This window comes from Streptopelia decaocto (genome assembly GCF_964273445.1).
Source record: "Streptopelia decaocto genome assembly, chromosome: 1".
NCBI lineage: Eukaryota > Metazoa > Chordata > Aves > Columbiformes > Columbidae > Streptopelia > Streptopelia decaocto.
The window spans coordinates 96,772,550-96,788,925 of record NC_138663.1 but is presented as its reverse complement, the minus strand read 5'-3'; the positions used below and the strand labels follow the sequence as shown (position 1 = coordinate 96,788,925).

Here is a 16,376-nt window from a genome sequence, read left to right as displayed (position 1 = left end):
ACCCAGCAGCAGCCAGGAGACTGGTGTGTGTCCTCCCTTTTGCTGGGGGGTAAGGTGCAAACAGTTTTGTCAGCGCTGTTTTGACCAGGGCAGCAAATACACTCAAGACTCTGCTACCATGAGTGGCTGATCTGTAGGCTCATGGTGTTGCTGAGTGATCCAGTCCGATATGGGGCACAGGCTGATCCCAAGTGCATTTCTGTTGAGTTACCTAGAACATATGATACACTGTGCGCACTGGAGTCATGCTCTTGTGCTAACTGCAAGAAAATCGGTGCAACAACATAAACTGAACTGATAAAGCCCAGCTATATTGGATCTTCGAGAAGCTTGATGTTCAAGTAGGTCAGCTACCTCCTGCCCCAAATTTGAACCAGCAGAATGGTTTATGAAAGCACAGCTTGTTGTATCACACAGCTTAACTATTTTTAAGCTAGTAATAGAAGTGCTAAAGCTCAATTTATGTATCATGGTTCTCCTTGTCAGGGCCAACTGCCTAATCTCAGAAGAGTAAAGGATGTTTAGGTTTAAGACTTGATTTTGTCAACCAGTGAAAGCAAGAATTATACCGTGACACAAGCAATCCCATAAATCCACTGTTTATTTTTTTCCAGAATAACAAAAGCAGGCACACACGTGCTAATCTCTGTATCAGTGATGAATCTGCCTGAGGGCTACATACTCTGGGTGCTCTAGTCTTAGGCAAGTCCAAGCAGCTCACAAACATCTAGTAGCTTTACTTCAAAACAGTTCTTCTAAGTGAAGTCTTCCCAAAATGCTTTATCTTACCTGTTTGCTGATACTAGCTCATGAAGGTATCAAAGATTCTTAAATTAAGTTTGAAGATGATGTATGCCTTGTCTAGTGCCTCTGAAGCCAGCTACTGCTCTGTCTAGCAAAATAAAAACAATATGAAGAAGGCACAGGAAGGACAAACTGAGGAGTGGACCTGGTGCTGGAGTTGGAACGTCTTAAAAGTTGTCCCGCTTTTGTTCTTGGGGGATTGCAGGAACTTCTTAATCTGAGCTCTGTTGAAGATACGCATGGGATTGCCCAAGATATCAAATAAACAATGGTATATATTAAAAACAAATATAAGACCTTAGACCTGATCATAAATTGTAGTTTTAGCACTTTGATAAATCATTGGCATCCTTTTCTATTTAAAGGGGAAAAAAAAGGGCTAATATTCACCTGACAAGGTAGATAACTTGCCTGATAGTTCTTATTTGTTCTTTCAAGAAAAAACAACACATTTAAGAAATAGGAAATGGGTGGAGAAATGGAGCCGGTGAGTCTATTCTCTACACCATATACTTTTAGCCCATTAGGCCTCTTTTAGATGTGACAAGCTAAAAAAGAAGAGCCCAGTCACAACTCACCACAATTGCAGCCCCATCCTTCCTGTGGGCAGAGGTTAGACATTGCTCTCTTTGGCATGGGTGACCTGCTGTGTGAGTCTATTGGAGATGAAAGAACCAAATATACACTAGAACTATCGGGGAAAGCCACTAATATCCTACAGTATTAATCAATTGTCATAAAAATGGAAGTATTTTAATTAAAATATTGAAACATCTGGTAATATTAGATATTAATTTAAATATAAGCCAAACATACAAGTGAATCAGTGACACAATTTCTTGGCAATGGAAGAATACAATTACTGCACACTAGCTACAACTTCATTGATTTTCACAAGCAGATGGAGGAACAAGCATTTTAGCATGTTATCTTTGTAGTTCTTAGAGTATTCCAAATGCAGGGGCTTGAAAAAAACTTTATTTTTGCTCCATTCAAATCCTCTTCCTATGCCTAATCACCTCTTTACTTTCTTTCAGCTATGTCTTTTGTATCTGTATAACAGAAAAGAGCAAGAAGAAAATAATCTTTTCATAATCTTGTCAAGTGTAAAACACACAGAGAATAGTACAGCAAGAAAAAATACCAAAAAATGCACAGCTGGGAGTCTAATTCAGCCCAAGGTACACTGAAAGTTGAGTGCACTAAAAAGCAGTTTTCCTTAGCATTCAAAATTTGGCAAAGATATTGAAATGAGTGTGAATAGGAGCTACAGTAAAAAGCTGACAAATTTTATGCTTAAGAGTCACCTGCTTTCATTTCCACAGTTGAATTAATTTGTTTGGATACATTTAGACATGGTGTTCTACAAGAAGGTCCCGCTTTGCTTTCCTGCTCGTATTACTGAAGGTAACTTCTCCTCCTTCAAGGAGGTAGACTGGAGAAAAACCAGAACTGAAGAGGGTGTGCCACTGGAATGGGACAGAGATCCTCATTGCCATCCATTTAAACTCAGTTTAATGGAGAAGGTGCCTCATCAGGAGCGAATTTGCAGTTTGGGCCTGGACAGGACAGCAATTTTTTATCCCATTGCACAGTTGATTGGAACCTGTAGGGAACCCAGAATGTTGATTTCCGAATGGGGAGCTGAAAGCCACTGACAGCCGATAAGGCCCAATGGGCAGCAGATGATCTGTAGGAGATGACCATGGAAACACTTCAGTAAAGGGGATGGCTAATTGGTAACTGTCATGTTTCTTGGCACAATGACTATTAGAACTTAAGTATTAGGATAGTTAGTTGCACAATGCAAGAAGAGTTGAGCTGGGAAGGCACAAGATCGAAGTCTCAATAAGTGGTGAGGCAAATTTAATGCCCTGATAACTGATAAATCAGTAAAGTGCTACATTTTATCCACAGATAAGTAACACAAACCCAGAAATTGGCAGTTTATTGCTCACAGAAGAACAGCCTGAAATTTCAAACTTTAACACTTTCTTCCTAGCTGGCAGCAGCCAGTTTTTCTTCCTTCCCAGCACAAACACCATTAAGTTTGCCCATACTAAGCCTTCCATTGTGGTGCAGATTTTCAATAGATTCTGTATTACCAAATCCAGGTGTTCTCCATCAAAAGCTACGCCTGTCCTTCACAGAGACAGATATCATCTCTGCACTTTGCACTGGTAAGCAGCCTGCGGAAGCAGCTCAGGGCTTTCTTGCTACTGGCCAACTTCTTTCTAAAATGGTTAAGAAGTCTGTAAAAAAGAAACCCAAATTGCTGTTGGAGCAGGAAGACAAACTCCCTTTAAAGACCACTCCTCTGGCAGAGCACTGGAATTTTTCTATTTCTTTAGGTACTAAGAAGGAAAATACGTAAACATTTTTATTTATTTATTTTTAATTTATTTTTAGAAAAATCACAATGTCGATAGGAGGTTTTAATAAGTAATTTTTAGGCTTGCAAAAGCTGAAGGAGGATTCAAGAGTCTGGTTAGCTAAAAGCTAGTTTGAGCTTCCCCTGCCATTCTATCCCTAACAATCACTGGCTTATTTCTTGTTTTCTCCACAGTTGGCATTGATATGAGATACCTGTTTATTCATGCAGGTAACAAGTACTTTAATAATACACTTCTTTTTATTTACATAGATCAAATGTTTATATAAAAATCAATTTTCCACCCTCAAACACATTTAAAGTTTTTAGCACTTTCATTCTAAGAGTGGAAGAGGGGCAAAAAGAGGTTTACAAATGAATTTCATAACAAAATACTAAAATCTATGTAAGGCTTTGTTGCAAGCTAAGCAACATGTACAAGAAATTCTTAAATGAATTATCCTTGGTATACATTCATATTTGAATGCACAGATATATTTACATGTTTAATATCCAAATTCATAATGACTTTTAAGATGAAATGCCATCTTTCTGTAGAACTTTGTCAGGTTGCTGAAGCACATTAGTAAGGCATATTGTAAAACTGCATGAAAATTGGAAACAATTAGAATGAAAGCCAACAGAACTGGTCAGACTATTTCTTCCAGACAGAAGTAGTTATTATCCCAGACTTAGTCCTTTAACTGTGATGAGTTGCAGTTTTCCATGTTTCCACACATCCTTGAAACCTTTCTATGGCTTTCAAGAGCCACAGCAAAGCTCACAAGTCTTTTCAGGTGAGGATGCAATCCTGATGGTAATCCTTCACAAGTCCAAAAGCATTCTTCTCACGTATGCTGTTCATACTGTTCAATGGGTGTTTGTGGAGTGAAGCTGGGTTCTTCTGGTCAGTCTTGCTATTACATACTTTGAAACTGTAGTACTGTTTCTATCTTTTAAGTGTGTGTGCTAAGCCTTCCAAATTCAAAGTATCACATTATTTTCTGTTAAGTTATTGGTTATGGAAGTCTGAAGATGTTAATCCTCACTTCCCAATACTTCGTCCACAACTATGCAGGCAACAGCCAAACATCAATCTCACCAGATGTTCAAAATCCAATTGTGGTTCTGATTTGCAAATCAGGCTTTTCCACATCTGACCAGGTCAGTACTTGCTAAGCAGGAAGAGCCAGAAAGGATGAAGGGTCTGTGTGCACTAGTTTGGGTGTTCTGAATCTGTACCAGACAGATGAAATGAAAAAAATGCAAAAACAAAACTGAATTTTTGTCTCTTGGATGCTGAAGAACAAGTATCTCTTCCCTGGTGGCTGAGACAGGCAGCTACACAGATTGTATCAGCAGCACCCACACCCAGGTCCATTATCCACACATAGTGAGCCATTTGCTTTCAGGTGCCTACACCATATACCAAGTTGTTTGGTTGGTACATTCACTGCGTGCAGAATATCAAAAAATATGTTTGTACTGCCTGAAAGCAATGGTGTAACAAAACATTAATTGCTTATTGTTTTTGGAGAGGTAAGGAAAAGTTAAACATACTGAACGCACTTGAGACACACCCATTTGTCACAGGAGTACAGGGAAGAATGTAAAGGCACGACATACTTCTACACTCCTGTCATTAAGGCCATATACTGGTGTGCACAAATGCTTCACAGGGCTAACCATACAGAAGTGCTCAGGTCTAAAACCATACAGGACTACTCAGGTCTAAGTCACACTCCCAGAGGTTTCAAACAAGAACTGTGTTTCATTTAACTTCAGACTCTGCTACTCTGCTTTCTTATTATGCTGAGCTTTTTTTTTTGCTTTTTTTTTTTTTTTAATTTTATTTTTTTTTTTTCGAGGCAGAATGCAGGCTGTCTATCCAGTTTCAATGGTCTGTTCTTCCTCATGTTTTCTTTGCTTTAGTTCTCCAGAAGTGTGCGCTGAACTGAAAAGTGAAAACCCAGGATTAGTACACTAAGTTACTACACATTTTAAGTTACGCATTACTATGTAACAGTATATGTAGACAACAGACTTTTTTATTAGGCATTTGAAAACTGTGGGATAAATTCAGTTAAGCAGAGGATTGATTCTGTGTATGCAGTACCCTGCATACCAAGGGATACTACATCTCAGATTTCTCACTCAAATGTCCATGTCCTCCTAGATTCATGTAACTATCTACACATGCAGTGTAACCCAACAAGTAGTTTCAGACTTGCAGATTTGCAGATGCAAAATGAAATTATGTACATACAGTCTGTGTAGCTGATGGAAAGAGTGGATTATTGGAAGAAAGTGCTAGCTTAAGTTATCTACATTTTCAGAAAATCAAAGATAAGTCTACATAAGATTTAAAAAACACAAACCTACTCTGCCATGCCATCTGACCCAGCTTAAAGCAAAGCTGCTTCTAACTAGAAGCCAAGTAGGTACATCAACACTCTATTACCAAAAGCAGAGCTAATGTCTGCTGACTCCCAAAACTTAGATCAGGAGTAGCACCATGCAGACCATGGTTGCCCAGTTTCTTGGCTCAAAGCATGCTCATGCTTGTCTGTAAAATCTAACAGAGGTGTGAAATTTGGGATTCAACATGACATCAACGTGTAAGCAGAAGTAATCATTTGTGGTAACATGCCAAGCTTGACTTTGTCGGTTAAAATAAAGTATCCATTATCTGATGCATTTCACACCTAAGTTCTGGTGAACCTTGGCTAAAATTTTACCATACCCTGACTCCAACTCATATGTTAACTGCCCTTGGTAGAGGTCTCTGAAAAATACTGCTGGCTTCACTAATGCATACCTGAATTGACAGTACCTGCCTATCTCCAGTCTTGACTTCAACAGCCAGTCACCAGATATGTTTTCTCCCTGAGAGTTTTATATATTTAATAAATCTATATCTAATATAGATTAATATATTCATATGTTTAGTTTAAAGGAAAACTGTTTATAAAGAGGATGATTAGACAGATGGAAGTTTTTATCAAAATGCTGAAATACATGGAAGAAATAAGGTATAAAAAAAAGTTTGTTAAATTATTAAAAAAAAAAAAAACACAACAAAACCAAAACAAATCAAAACAAAAAAACAAACACCAAAAAAAACAACCAACCAACCACCCCACCAAACAAACAAAAACCCACACAATAGAATTAGTTCTGCAGGCTTTATGTTAAGATCACAGAAGAACATATTGCAAATTCATACCGCTTTAAGATTTTAATATTCAGTGTTTCAAAAACACTCAACAAACTTCAGCATGAGAGTGTACTGCTTCTTCCTTTGTTGACCAGTCTCAATGCAAGATGGCAAAGTTTTCACTGTTTCCTGCAGATGTATCTATAGCTTTCCTGGAAATAATCACCTGTTCTATCAGCCAAATACCCTAGACAACCATACCTGGAAGGGTGAGGTTGTTAGAGGTTTTGTTGCTTTAAAAGAGATCCTTCTGCAGTTGTCACCACTATAGAAATATCTGTTATTTGATGATTCTTTCACACAAGAATCATTCTCTGTTCACAACAGAGAGTGTTTTAGTTACAACATGCTACTAAGTTTACTCCTTCGTGCCTCTGATGTAGTTTAATCTCTGCACAAATTCTATTGACATTTCTAATATACATTCTTGCACAGTTCTACACGGGTTTACAATCGAAAATGATATCAGATTCCAATCAGACACAACATACAATGTGAGAACACCTGTCAGCTAATTGCAGTTGTGTATCACACTAAAGGAGCAGGCTTGGGTTTTCAGAATTGTCTTTAATAATACTTTTGCAAAGAAAATTCAGTTCTTTACTTTTGCAAAGCTCCTGTATTTCAAGGACTCAAGGCAATAAACCAGTCTGTTCAAAAACTAAAAAAAATATAGAAAAGTAGCCATTTCATAAGAACTGAAATCTTGATTCAGTTCTAAGTTAGTTGTCACGGTAGTTACAAACAGTTTTTTGAAACAACAAAAAACAAAACAGTGCAAGTAATTTTCTCTAGTATGTTAGATGTCAATAAAGTGCACTTAATAGGACCCCACCAAAAAAATGATCTTCCATCTATATTTTTCTCTTACCAGGTGGCTCAGATTGCGCTCCCCGGTGGCTATCCATATTCACATTCTCTTCATCTGCTGGGAAATCAAAACATTCAGCGTACAAATTCTCTTATTTTCAAAGTTATTAATTAATTAGGGTAATTTGAGAGAAGAAACAGCACTGAAGGAACTGGGCTACTGATAGCAGTTTAATTTCCCTTGTGTTGCCTCCATGATAATTTTGATGTGCATGGTAGATGTTACTCAGTTTCCAGACTTCCCAAATTACAAAACCGCAGTGCCTGGCTGGATTTCTGCTCTCTCATCTCCCTTCACCAACCAGTCAGAAAGACTAGAAAGGATAAAACCAAAGCTTCTGCTGCACCTATAAACCACAGTACTCCCCAAGTTCTCTGATCCAAGTTATATCTTATTTAGGTGGAAAGGAAGTAGACAGCAAGCAACAGATGACTGCAGAAGAAAGAATCATTTGGGGATGAACATCGAGGTAGCTGTCACAAATCTAATACGTAGGCAAGCATCTTGTGAAGAAACAAAGGCAAGACAGACAAAATCAGAAGTGATAAGGCATTTTTCAGCATGAAAATAGTCTCTAATCCCCAGTTTCCTTAATGAAATGTATTCTTGCAGTCTCTCCTTAGCAGGAAGTGCTTTTGTTTTAAGAAATGCAAAGCCTTAGGTCTGTCTGCTTCTTGAAGTCTAAATTTTGGGTGAGCCACTCTTCAGACACCCTGTCTTAGATGACTAGTAAGAGAGGTTACTCTCTTGAACACAAATTCACTGTGCTAGCTATTAGATTATGCATAAGGTCCATTTCTAGCCCCCATACAAGTACAAACCTGCATCTCTTTAGACTGTAGAAAACAAAACTAATTTAGAATTCTTACCGCTTTGTTTGAAACAGAGTTTCTTCTTCTGGTAAGCAATGAAACTAGATACTGCTCCGATTACAGTAGCAACCACAGCACTCACAATTCCAGCTATTGCTCCCTGAGAAGCTGAAAAAAAAAAAAAAAGTCTGTATAAATTTTTCAGAATTGAAAGCAATATGTCAAACTTGTATTGTCTCAAAGTAGACCTTGTGAACACTTCCAAAAACCAATAAACTGAAATTATTACATGCAACTGTAATAATCAACTCTTTCTGTGTTTGTGAATGATGAAAAGTGAATCATCTGATTTTATAACCATTGATTTCTTAGCAATGCCTATTGTTAAACAACTTAAGCATGCCTGTTGTAAGTTCCACTAAGCAAAAAAGCTACCCTTTCACAGCCAAATCTTTATATGAATACAATCAGTGCACCAGCATCTCTGAGACCTGAACACTTTTGAATCATTTGCAACACAGAGATTTTAAAAATTATGAAAGCAGAACTTGAAAGTAAGAATTCTAGATCCCACAGAAGATTTTAAGCTGAAACCTACTACCAGAAGTGACCATTCTAACAGAATATCAGCAATATAGAAAAACCCAGAAAACAAGCTTTGGACATGCAGACACCATCATACACATAAATTTATGCATTTACCCTCAGTTTCTTCATTTGGACTTGGGCCCTTTCGTTCTGTAAAAATGAAAAAAAAGTTTCAGATTTTACATGTCTAAAGAACAGTCATATAATAATTGATGAGCTTTTTGCCAATTAATCATGCAAAAGCCATCTACTATATCCATACAGCGCTAGGTTCTCTGGCACTCAAACTTCCTGTTTTCAAAGCACAGCTCACGGTGATGCCAACTTAAGCCTTGGGTGCTCAGCACTTGTACAAAACGAGTGTAGTACACCTGTGAAATTTGGATTAATCAGCTTGCCTACCACCACAGAATACCCAGTGGAGAGAAGAGCATTTAATTTCAGGGAAGCCCTTGCCAGTTTTCAGGTTACTGCCTTAAAGAAACCTTGGTTGGTGAGAGCTTCCCAAAAAACAAGCATCAGTAATCTCTGTCTGAGACAATCCTCTGAAGAAGTCAGTAACGCACAGCACATCTCAACATCACATCAAGATACTTAACCTAAATCTGACCTGCTGTAACACACAGAGGGATGACTAACACCATCCTAATGATGACCATTACTGCAGCTTGGTCCAAATGACCACCTCTGTACTGAGCTGTGTCATAAAAACTAGACATGACAGATTACTCAAAACAAGTTTAGTTTTTCTACTGCTCAGAATAGATAGAACCTACAGCACTTTTGATAAAAACTTCCATCTGTCTCAGTTTTCAAACCCCGCTTTCTTAGTGTAATGGTGAAAATCACTGAAGGTTCCTAGACCACTTTTACATCTTCATTATCTGAGGGTTTGGGCAGAGACAGAACACATTGATTTTCAACTGGAAAGTATGCTCTTAAGTTTCAGAGACAAAACCCAGAGTTATTACAAGCTAGACCATGTCAACCAGCTTGTGAGCAAGCTTTTATCAAAAGCGCAGGTAGCCATAGGATCAACATGAAGCACAACCCATACTCTTACCATTGCTGCCACTACCATCGCCTCCTCCTTTTGGTAAACTGCCAGCTAGATCTGAGTCATCAAAGTTGCCTATAAAAGAAAAAAAATAATATCATCTTACATGTTTTAAGTTCAGTGAAAAGACACCTCAAGCCACATAATGTCACAGAAGTTTTCTCTAGATTGTTCAGCTGAATTTGTGGTGGTTTTATGCTCAGTGCCGAAGTCACAATACTCTCCTGTTTCAAAAGCCCTGTCAACCTGAAGTCCTTTCAGCTCGGTACTACACAGTTTGATAGCAACGCTCTGGACTTCTTGAACTGAGAGAAGTCAGTGTCCAAGAGCAGATGGTACTGCAAAAGTTACAGGCTAAGCAAGCAAGAAGCCCTGATAGCTACTTAAGCAGAACAGCCCAAGTCTCACTATCCTGTTAAAGAAGAGAAAGAATGTGGACAGGAAAGGACTATTTGTTTTCAAGTCTGCAGATGTGAATGTTTCTTCAGAGTTGGGTTTCTAAGTCAAAATCAATCTTTTGAACCTGTACAGCACAGCAGCTAAAGGGAGGAAAAAAAAAAAAACCAAACACAACAGAGTTCAACATGCCACAGTCCAGTGACTGCAGTATTTGCCTGAAAATGGGAAGATCCTAACGTAATTCCCTGCTCTGATTTATTACAGGACATCAAGCCAGTCCCTCTCCTTTTCCACTGGATCCTACCTCATGGAGTCTGAATTCTCCTCCTTCCCTCTGCTGATGAATGAATCTTTAGTTTATGTAAAGCAGATCTGTTTCAAGCAGTAAAACTAAAAGCATTGCATTAGAGGACGTTCTAGCTGGGTGGCAAAAGCACTGTACTCAGGCATGCAAGACCTGAATTCAAATACCTGCTGCAAATCAAGCAGGAGAAGGAACAAGAACCAGGGCTTGCATTTCAGGTAAGAACTCTTTACCATTGTATTTCTGGACAATATCATCACCACAGCTGCAGCCACCTGAATCTGTTTTGTTTGGAGTCAGTCAAAGACAAAGAAAATGTCTAGAGCACACAGGCAGGGTAGTTTATGTAGTTTAAGCCTTAAGTTATGTAGTTTAAGCCTTCATTTCAAACACAACATTATTTTGTTTCTTAACAAGGGCCTTTAAAAGCAAAACTAAACAAAATAACCATTTAACTTTGAGCTTTACCTTTAACGTATTAATCAATGTTTTAAGAATCCAGTGCACAGGTAGTTCTGACTGACACTTTAGTATGAGTAGCAGGTTTGTAATGCCAAGTCAATTCACTGAACAGGTGCTCCATCATGGGCAGCCAACAGCAGCACTGCCCAAAGCACACACGCTCTGCCCCATCCTTTCTCCTCCCCACAGCATCCCGCTTCTAAATGAAAGCAAAGTGGCTCAACAGGCTTGTTATGGAATTTCAAGACTGCTGAAAAGCTTATTTGCAAGACAATTTTTCCTCAGTCCTCAGTATTTATCCAGTGCAACATCTGACATACATAACAGCCAATTAATAAGATGTCATTATTATAAATTCAACTGAAACAGTAAAACCATGTCATGATTCAGGAGTTTGTGCTAGAAACCTTACCGGTGTCTTTAGGATGTGCAGGTGGACCTTGCTTTGGGTTATCTAGACACAGAAGAGAGATTTGGGAAGAAAAAGAAAAAGGTTAAGAAATCAAAAGCAGACTACAATACAGTAACTTTGAAAGGGACTAGGAAAGATTAAGAAATACTTTTCTACTGTTCAGAAATTCCTGTTAGGTCAGTCTTACCAGTGTCTCTGGGATTTGAAGGTGGATCTGGCTTGGGGTCATCTGTAGACAAATAAGAATAAAGTGACCCAAGTTACTAGTGTGAAGAAACCAGAAGTGAAGCATACATGACCATGAAAGACTACCTTCCCCATGTCATTTCCGTTTCTTTTCATTAGATAATGCAGGGGTTTTTTTGTTTTTTTAGGTTAAACACTGTTCTTTAATGTAATTAACAGTGTTTCTGCTGCATTAGCCTGTATGTCAGACTCTTGCTATAACTGAACATATGCAGAAGAACTCACTAAGGTGTTAGAGAGCCCTTTAGCTTGCACATCTGATCTCAAACACTGAACTTCTTTAAGTTTTTCTACCAGGTACAGATTACCTGGCTGTTTCCTCTTTTAAAACTATCAGAATTTAACCAAAAATAAAGGTTCGTACCTCCCTAAAAAAAAAAAAAAAAAAAAAAAAAAAAAGGACAAGATACACATGATGAAACTAGAAATATCGTCCCCATAATGACGCTTCATTTAGTTTGTCACAAAATAGGAGAATAAGAGAACTTAGTAACTAGCTCTGTACTATTTATATTTATGGTTGAACTCTATGACCCTGAGGGTCTCTTCCAACTGAAATTATGCTATGATTCTATTTGGCTACAGTCTTTGTTGCCCACACTGAATTAACACACTAGCAGTGGTTTTCACTGTGTTTTCACCAACAGCTGAACCAATCCAGTAGCCCGTTTGTTCTACGTGCTACTTCTTCATGATGTTGCATGGTCTTGCCTCCTCCTACCTCTAGCACAAGTCAGATCAGGTTCCCTTAGGCTCTCTACATATTCCAAGTAAAGATGCAAGCACCCCCAGAGCGTGGTTCTAAGACTCCAACCTAGGCTTGCCATCCTATAAAGGATCCTCTCTCTTCACCTATGTGAGCCATCTGATCCATTTGGCCAACTGTTTCTCAACTAGTCAACACTGATTTCAAAAACATCAGCAGTGGGACACAGACTGCTTTAAGAGAGACAGAACTTAAAAGGGCTAAATCAAACAAAGCAGCAAACAGCGCTACTGTTCGACAACTGCATGTCCTGTGTTAGGCAAGCCATCTATACTCCAACAGGTCTAGTGATGGTACTAAAAAAGCTGCTGTGCGTTATCTGCCTAACTGGATGCAGCTTTTAAATACTGTGATTTCTACTGCTGCCCACACTGCGGAGCTGAAGTGCATTAGAACGAGTATCTTCCCTCTCATTATTCCAAATAGATGAAAGTTTCCTTGTGCTACTAAAATTACTTTCTGGAAAGGAAGAGGTTACTTCAGTTTTAAAAATTAATTCCATTGTTTATGGAATTAGTGCCATCTAGTGAAGACACAGCAATGAAACAAGTAGGACTTGGCTAAGAAATAAGTGGAGTATATCCACTTTTTGTAACCCAGACCCTTTAAAAATGAAGGTAAATAAGCATAATAGACTGCAATTATTTTTATCTGCAGTCTGTTACTTTAATCAACAATGTAACCCCTTGTTACATTTAGGCAATAACGAATGGCTAGACATTGCACCAAGTATCACTGAGCAACATCCAGGAAAACATACTTACCAGGGTGAAGAGCATGTTCCAAGCTGAAATCATCTACAAAGAAAGAAGGGGAATTTTAAATATAATGCAAAAACTGAGCTAGTTTTAGACTATTTTACACCAAATGCACCTCACCAATAATATAATGGCATGCTCACTCAACAGTGGCCCACAGAAGAGCACCACAGAGCTACCAGGCATTATCTGCCAAACTACATGCTGGTTTTGGTGATTGTGGTACATTCCAAGCTCAAAACATGCAGACTGAAAGCCAACAGAAAGGATTCTCATGGGGTCTTTAAGCTTGTGAAGTCACAAAGTAAATTTGTGAAAGCACTAGCAGAAGACTCCAAAATGCAGAAATCCTTTTGCTATTAGGGAACTGCTTTCTTATGTATAAATACCACAACTCTGTGTGCCACTAAATGGAAAAATTCAGGCTCTCAAATTAGTTTGTACAATTATAGTTGACTTCACAGTAAAAGGCATTACAAGACAATTGGATCTCACCTGGATCTGATGGTGGTGGCTTCTGAGATGGAAGAGGCTTCTTTGTAGTTTCTGTCAGGGATGGTTAGGAAAAAACAAAACAAAACAAAAACAAAACAACTATTTAATACACTGTTCAGAAGATACATGAAGGTCAAATGTAAGCCTGTTTCTATACACTAAAAACACAAGATCAAGTCTATACAAAAAGACACTTCCCCCTTAAGAGGAATTCCTGAGTGTTCCCAAAGACAATTTTCTGTTCTATGTGGTCAACATTTTGACATACCCACAGCTGAATTGTTCCACTGAGGTTTAAATAACCCACATGTGGGGATGGTGTCATGATTGGTCTTGTAGTGATACTCAGAAAAAAAAAAAAAAAAGTCACAAGAGCCACTATTTTCCCACCTACCTCCCAAAATTTATGAGAGTTTAATACTTACCAATTGCATCTTCTAAGCTGAAGTCATCAAAATTGCCTGTAGAAGATGAATGCAACAGTAAGAACACCCTTTTTTCTTACTTAAAATCAATACTTATCACAGTCATAAACATGCCTTTGATCTATGGAGGTATGCTTTCTGCTTCCCACATCAGACTAGAATAAAAGTTTGAGCCAAGTTTTAAGACAGACATTCTTTTCTCTTTCTCCAGACAACCATCCACACATCTCTTTGGAAAAATAAAGGAGAAGCACTAAAAATTGTGTCTATAGAAAGGATCCGGAGGGCCAGAAGATATATTCCTACAGTCAATATAATGCACTTAATCCTTTATTCTTGCCACTACTATTGCATGCTTTCTTAGTGACATCCACAACATATTCTTTCCCAGCCTTCTTTCCACTGAACGACAAAATGAGCAGGGGCACAGATCAAATTCAGAAGAATTTACAAAATCAAAGTGTGAAGAAGAGCCTTGGAGCACAAAGGCTGGTATTAAAGTTCTATGATCGGGTAATGGATTTAATACTTTGGTATTAAAAAACATTTTAATGGGTTTATAGGAGTTATCTTTTCCTCTAAAAGGGTTAACAGTATGAAGGTGGTTAAGTTATTAGCACAGATGATCTTGAGCAGCCTCTTCAACCTCCTAAAAGATAATAAAGTGCAGCTGTCACCACTATGGGCTCTCCACTCCAGGCAGTTTCAATTTCAGCCCTTAGGAAAAGAACATTCTCTCTTGCTGAATTAGGTCAGTCGCTAGAGCTACTGCTGCTTACCCAGCCAGCTGCAAACACAATAACTCAGTATATTCATGATACAAACTGGTTTCACAGCATGAGTATAGTAGTATGATCTCAGCAGCAGAGGCTCGTAAAATAAATGGAAAGCTATAACAACTGCTTGGGATACTTCTGATGGTTTATCATTCCTACTTTCACTGAAGCACAGAAAAGAAAAAGGCATGAAAGTAGATATCAGCTATTCGAGAAAAAGACATCCAAATATACTGCTTCAGCCCAAAGGAAGCTGGAGGACTTTTTTTCTACCTACTGAGTATCAAGCCAGCTAGAGCAGAACTTCATACCAGCCACAGCTACCTTCATGCAGAAGACACATGCATAGAGCATTGATGTATCTGGCTTTTCCTCCAAGAATGTTGCTGCAGAAGAGGAATCAGAACTGGCTACTGCAAAGTTTGAAGAGAGTAATAAAAAACAAATATCAAAAATCAAGCCCCAAGCAGAATGTTCCTTCTGTTTACATGACAGGCCAAGTGAATTCAAGGACAACTCACAAATCTTGTACCAGGAATGATGGACACTTGAATACTTGGTGACATCTCTCATCTCAACTGAGGTAAAAATTGAAATCTCTTTTCCTTCTCAGATAACTGCAGTAATAATACCATTATTTTTTTCCAGAGAATAAATAAGACTAAGGTTGTGGCATTTTTTTTTGTTCGTTTTTGCTTTGGCTTTGTTTAGGTTGTTGTGTTTGTTTGTTTTTATGGAAGCAAGGAATGACAACTGGAATAAAAAAAAAAAAATCAAAGGCCAGCTTGCAGTTTCCTGAAAACATCCTTCAAGCTAGTCTTCAGTCTGGCCAACTGAACTGCTACAGTAGAAACTGAAATCTAAGGTCTAAGCAATGATTCCCATGCTATAATATTCAAACTGAGTCCCACCTTGTGCACAGCCAAGTAGGGAGGTAGCACTGTCTGGGCAGTGACAGGTCCCTTCATGGGAACAGAGGCAATTCACGGCTTTATCATGGTGCATGAGCAAAGTGTATTTAGAACTTCCTGGATAAAGTCATTAGATATGGATTTTGGATCTTGCGAGAAGATATGCAAAATATTTTCAGGTAATTTATCTGAACCTACATCATCTTGCAATACAATATTCAAAACCTCTGTAAAATGAGCAGATGCTAAGACTCAAATCTCAGTTACCTCTAAGGTTACCCCTTTGTTTATACTGTACCAAGAAACCTCCATATTAACAAACAAGAAAGGTCAAAACACTCAAGAGATATTTAAACAGATATTTGCATAGTTGTTCCTCAAATCTGAACTCAGGTTTAGTTTCTTTTGTCAAGTACATGCCTCTCTCAGGCTGCAGGAATGCCAAAGACACGACTTGCTCAGATATTTGCTAGTCTAACTCTAAGAAGACAGTGAAAAGGATCTGTTGAAGATGCATGCTCCTCAAAACACTCTATCAGAGAAGCAAGCAGAGGATGGACCACCACCATCTGTTAACACCGTCTGTCTTGAGGCTAAAGATATATCACTAGGTCAAGGAATGTTACATTGGCAGGTGTATTTCAAGAGAACTATTTCTTTTTAGAAGGAGTGAGGGAGGGAAAAGCAAGCACGTATACTCAA

At 38.4% G+C, this 16,376-nt stretch overlaps 1 protein-coding gene across 2 annotated transcripts in view; it reads right to left on the bottom strand.

The window, feature by feature from the left end:
• Positions 1–3,401: 3,401 nt before the first annotated feature.
• LOC309436474 (CD99 antigen-like) overlaps positions 3,402–16,376 on the bottom strand; it is a 30,084-nt gene continuing 17,109 nt past the window's right edge. Inside the window, exons 2-11 of one of the 2 annotated variants that reach the window (XM_082045680.1) lie at positions 13,988–14,023; positions 13,563–13,613; positions 13,074–13,106; positions 11,485–11,526; positions 11,298–11,339; positions 9,727–9,795; positions 8,778–8,813; positions 8,133–8,243; positions 7,264–7,320; positions 3,402–5,129 (exon numbers count right to left, since the gene is read on the bottom strand). In XM_082045680.1, coding sequence (XP_081901806.1) covers positions 5,104–5,129; positions 7,264–7,320; positions 8,133–8,243; positions 8,778–8,813; positions 9,727–9,795; positions 11,298–11,339; positions 11,485–11,526; positions 13,074–13,106; positions 13,563–13,613; positions 13,988–14,023 — 503 coding nt within the window. In that variant the 3' untranslated portion in view covers positions 3,402–5,103. The remainder of the gene's footprint in view (positions 5,130–7,263; positions 7,321–8,132; positions 8,244–8,777; positions 8,814–9,726; positions 9,796–11,297; positions 11,340–11,484; positions 11,527–13,073; positions 13,107–13,562; positions 13,614–13,987; positions 14,024–16,376) is intronic. The other variant, XM_082045681.1, reaches the window with a different exon arrangement.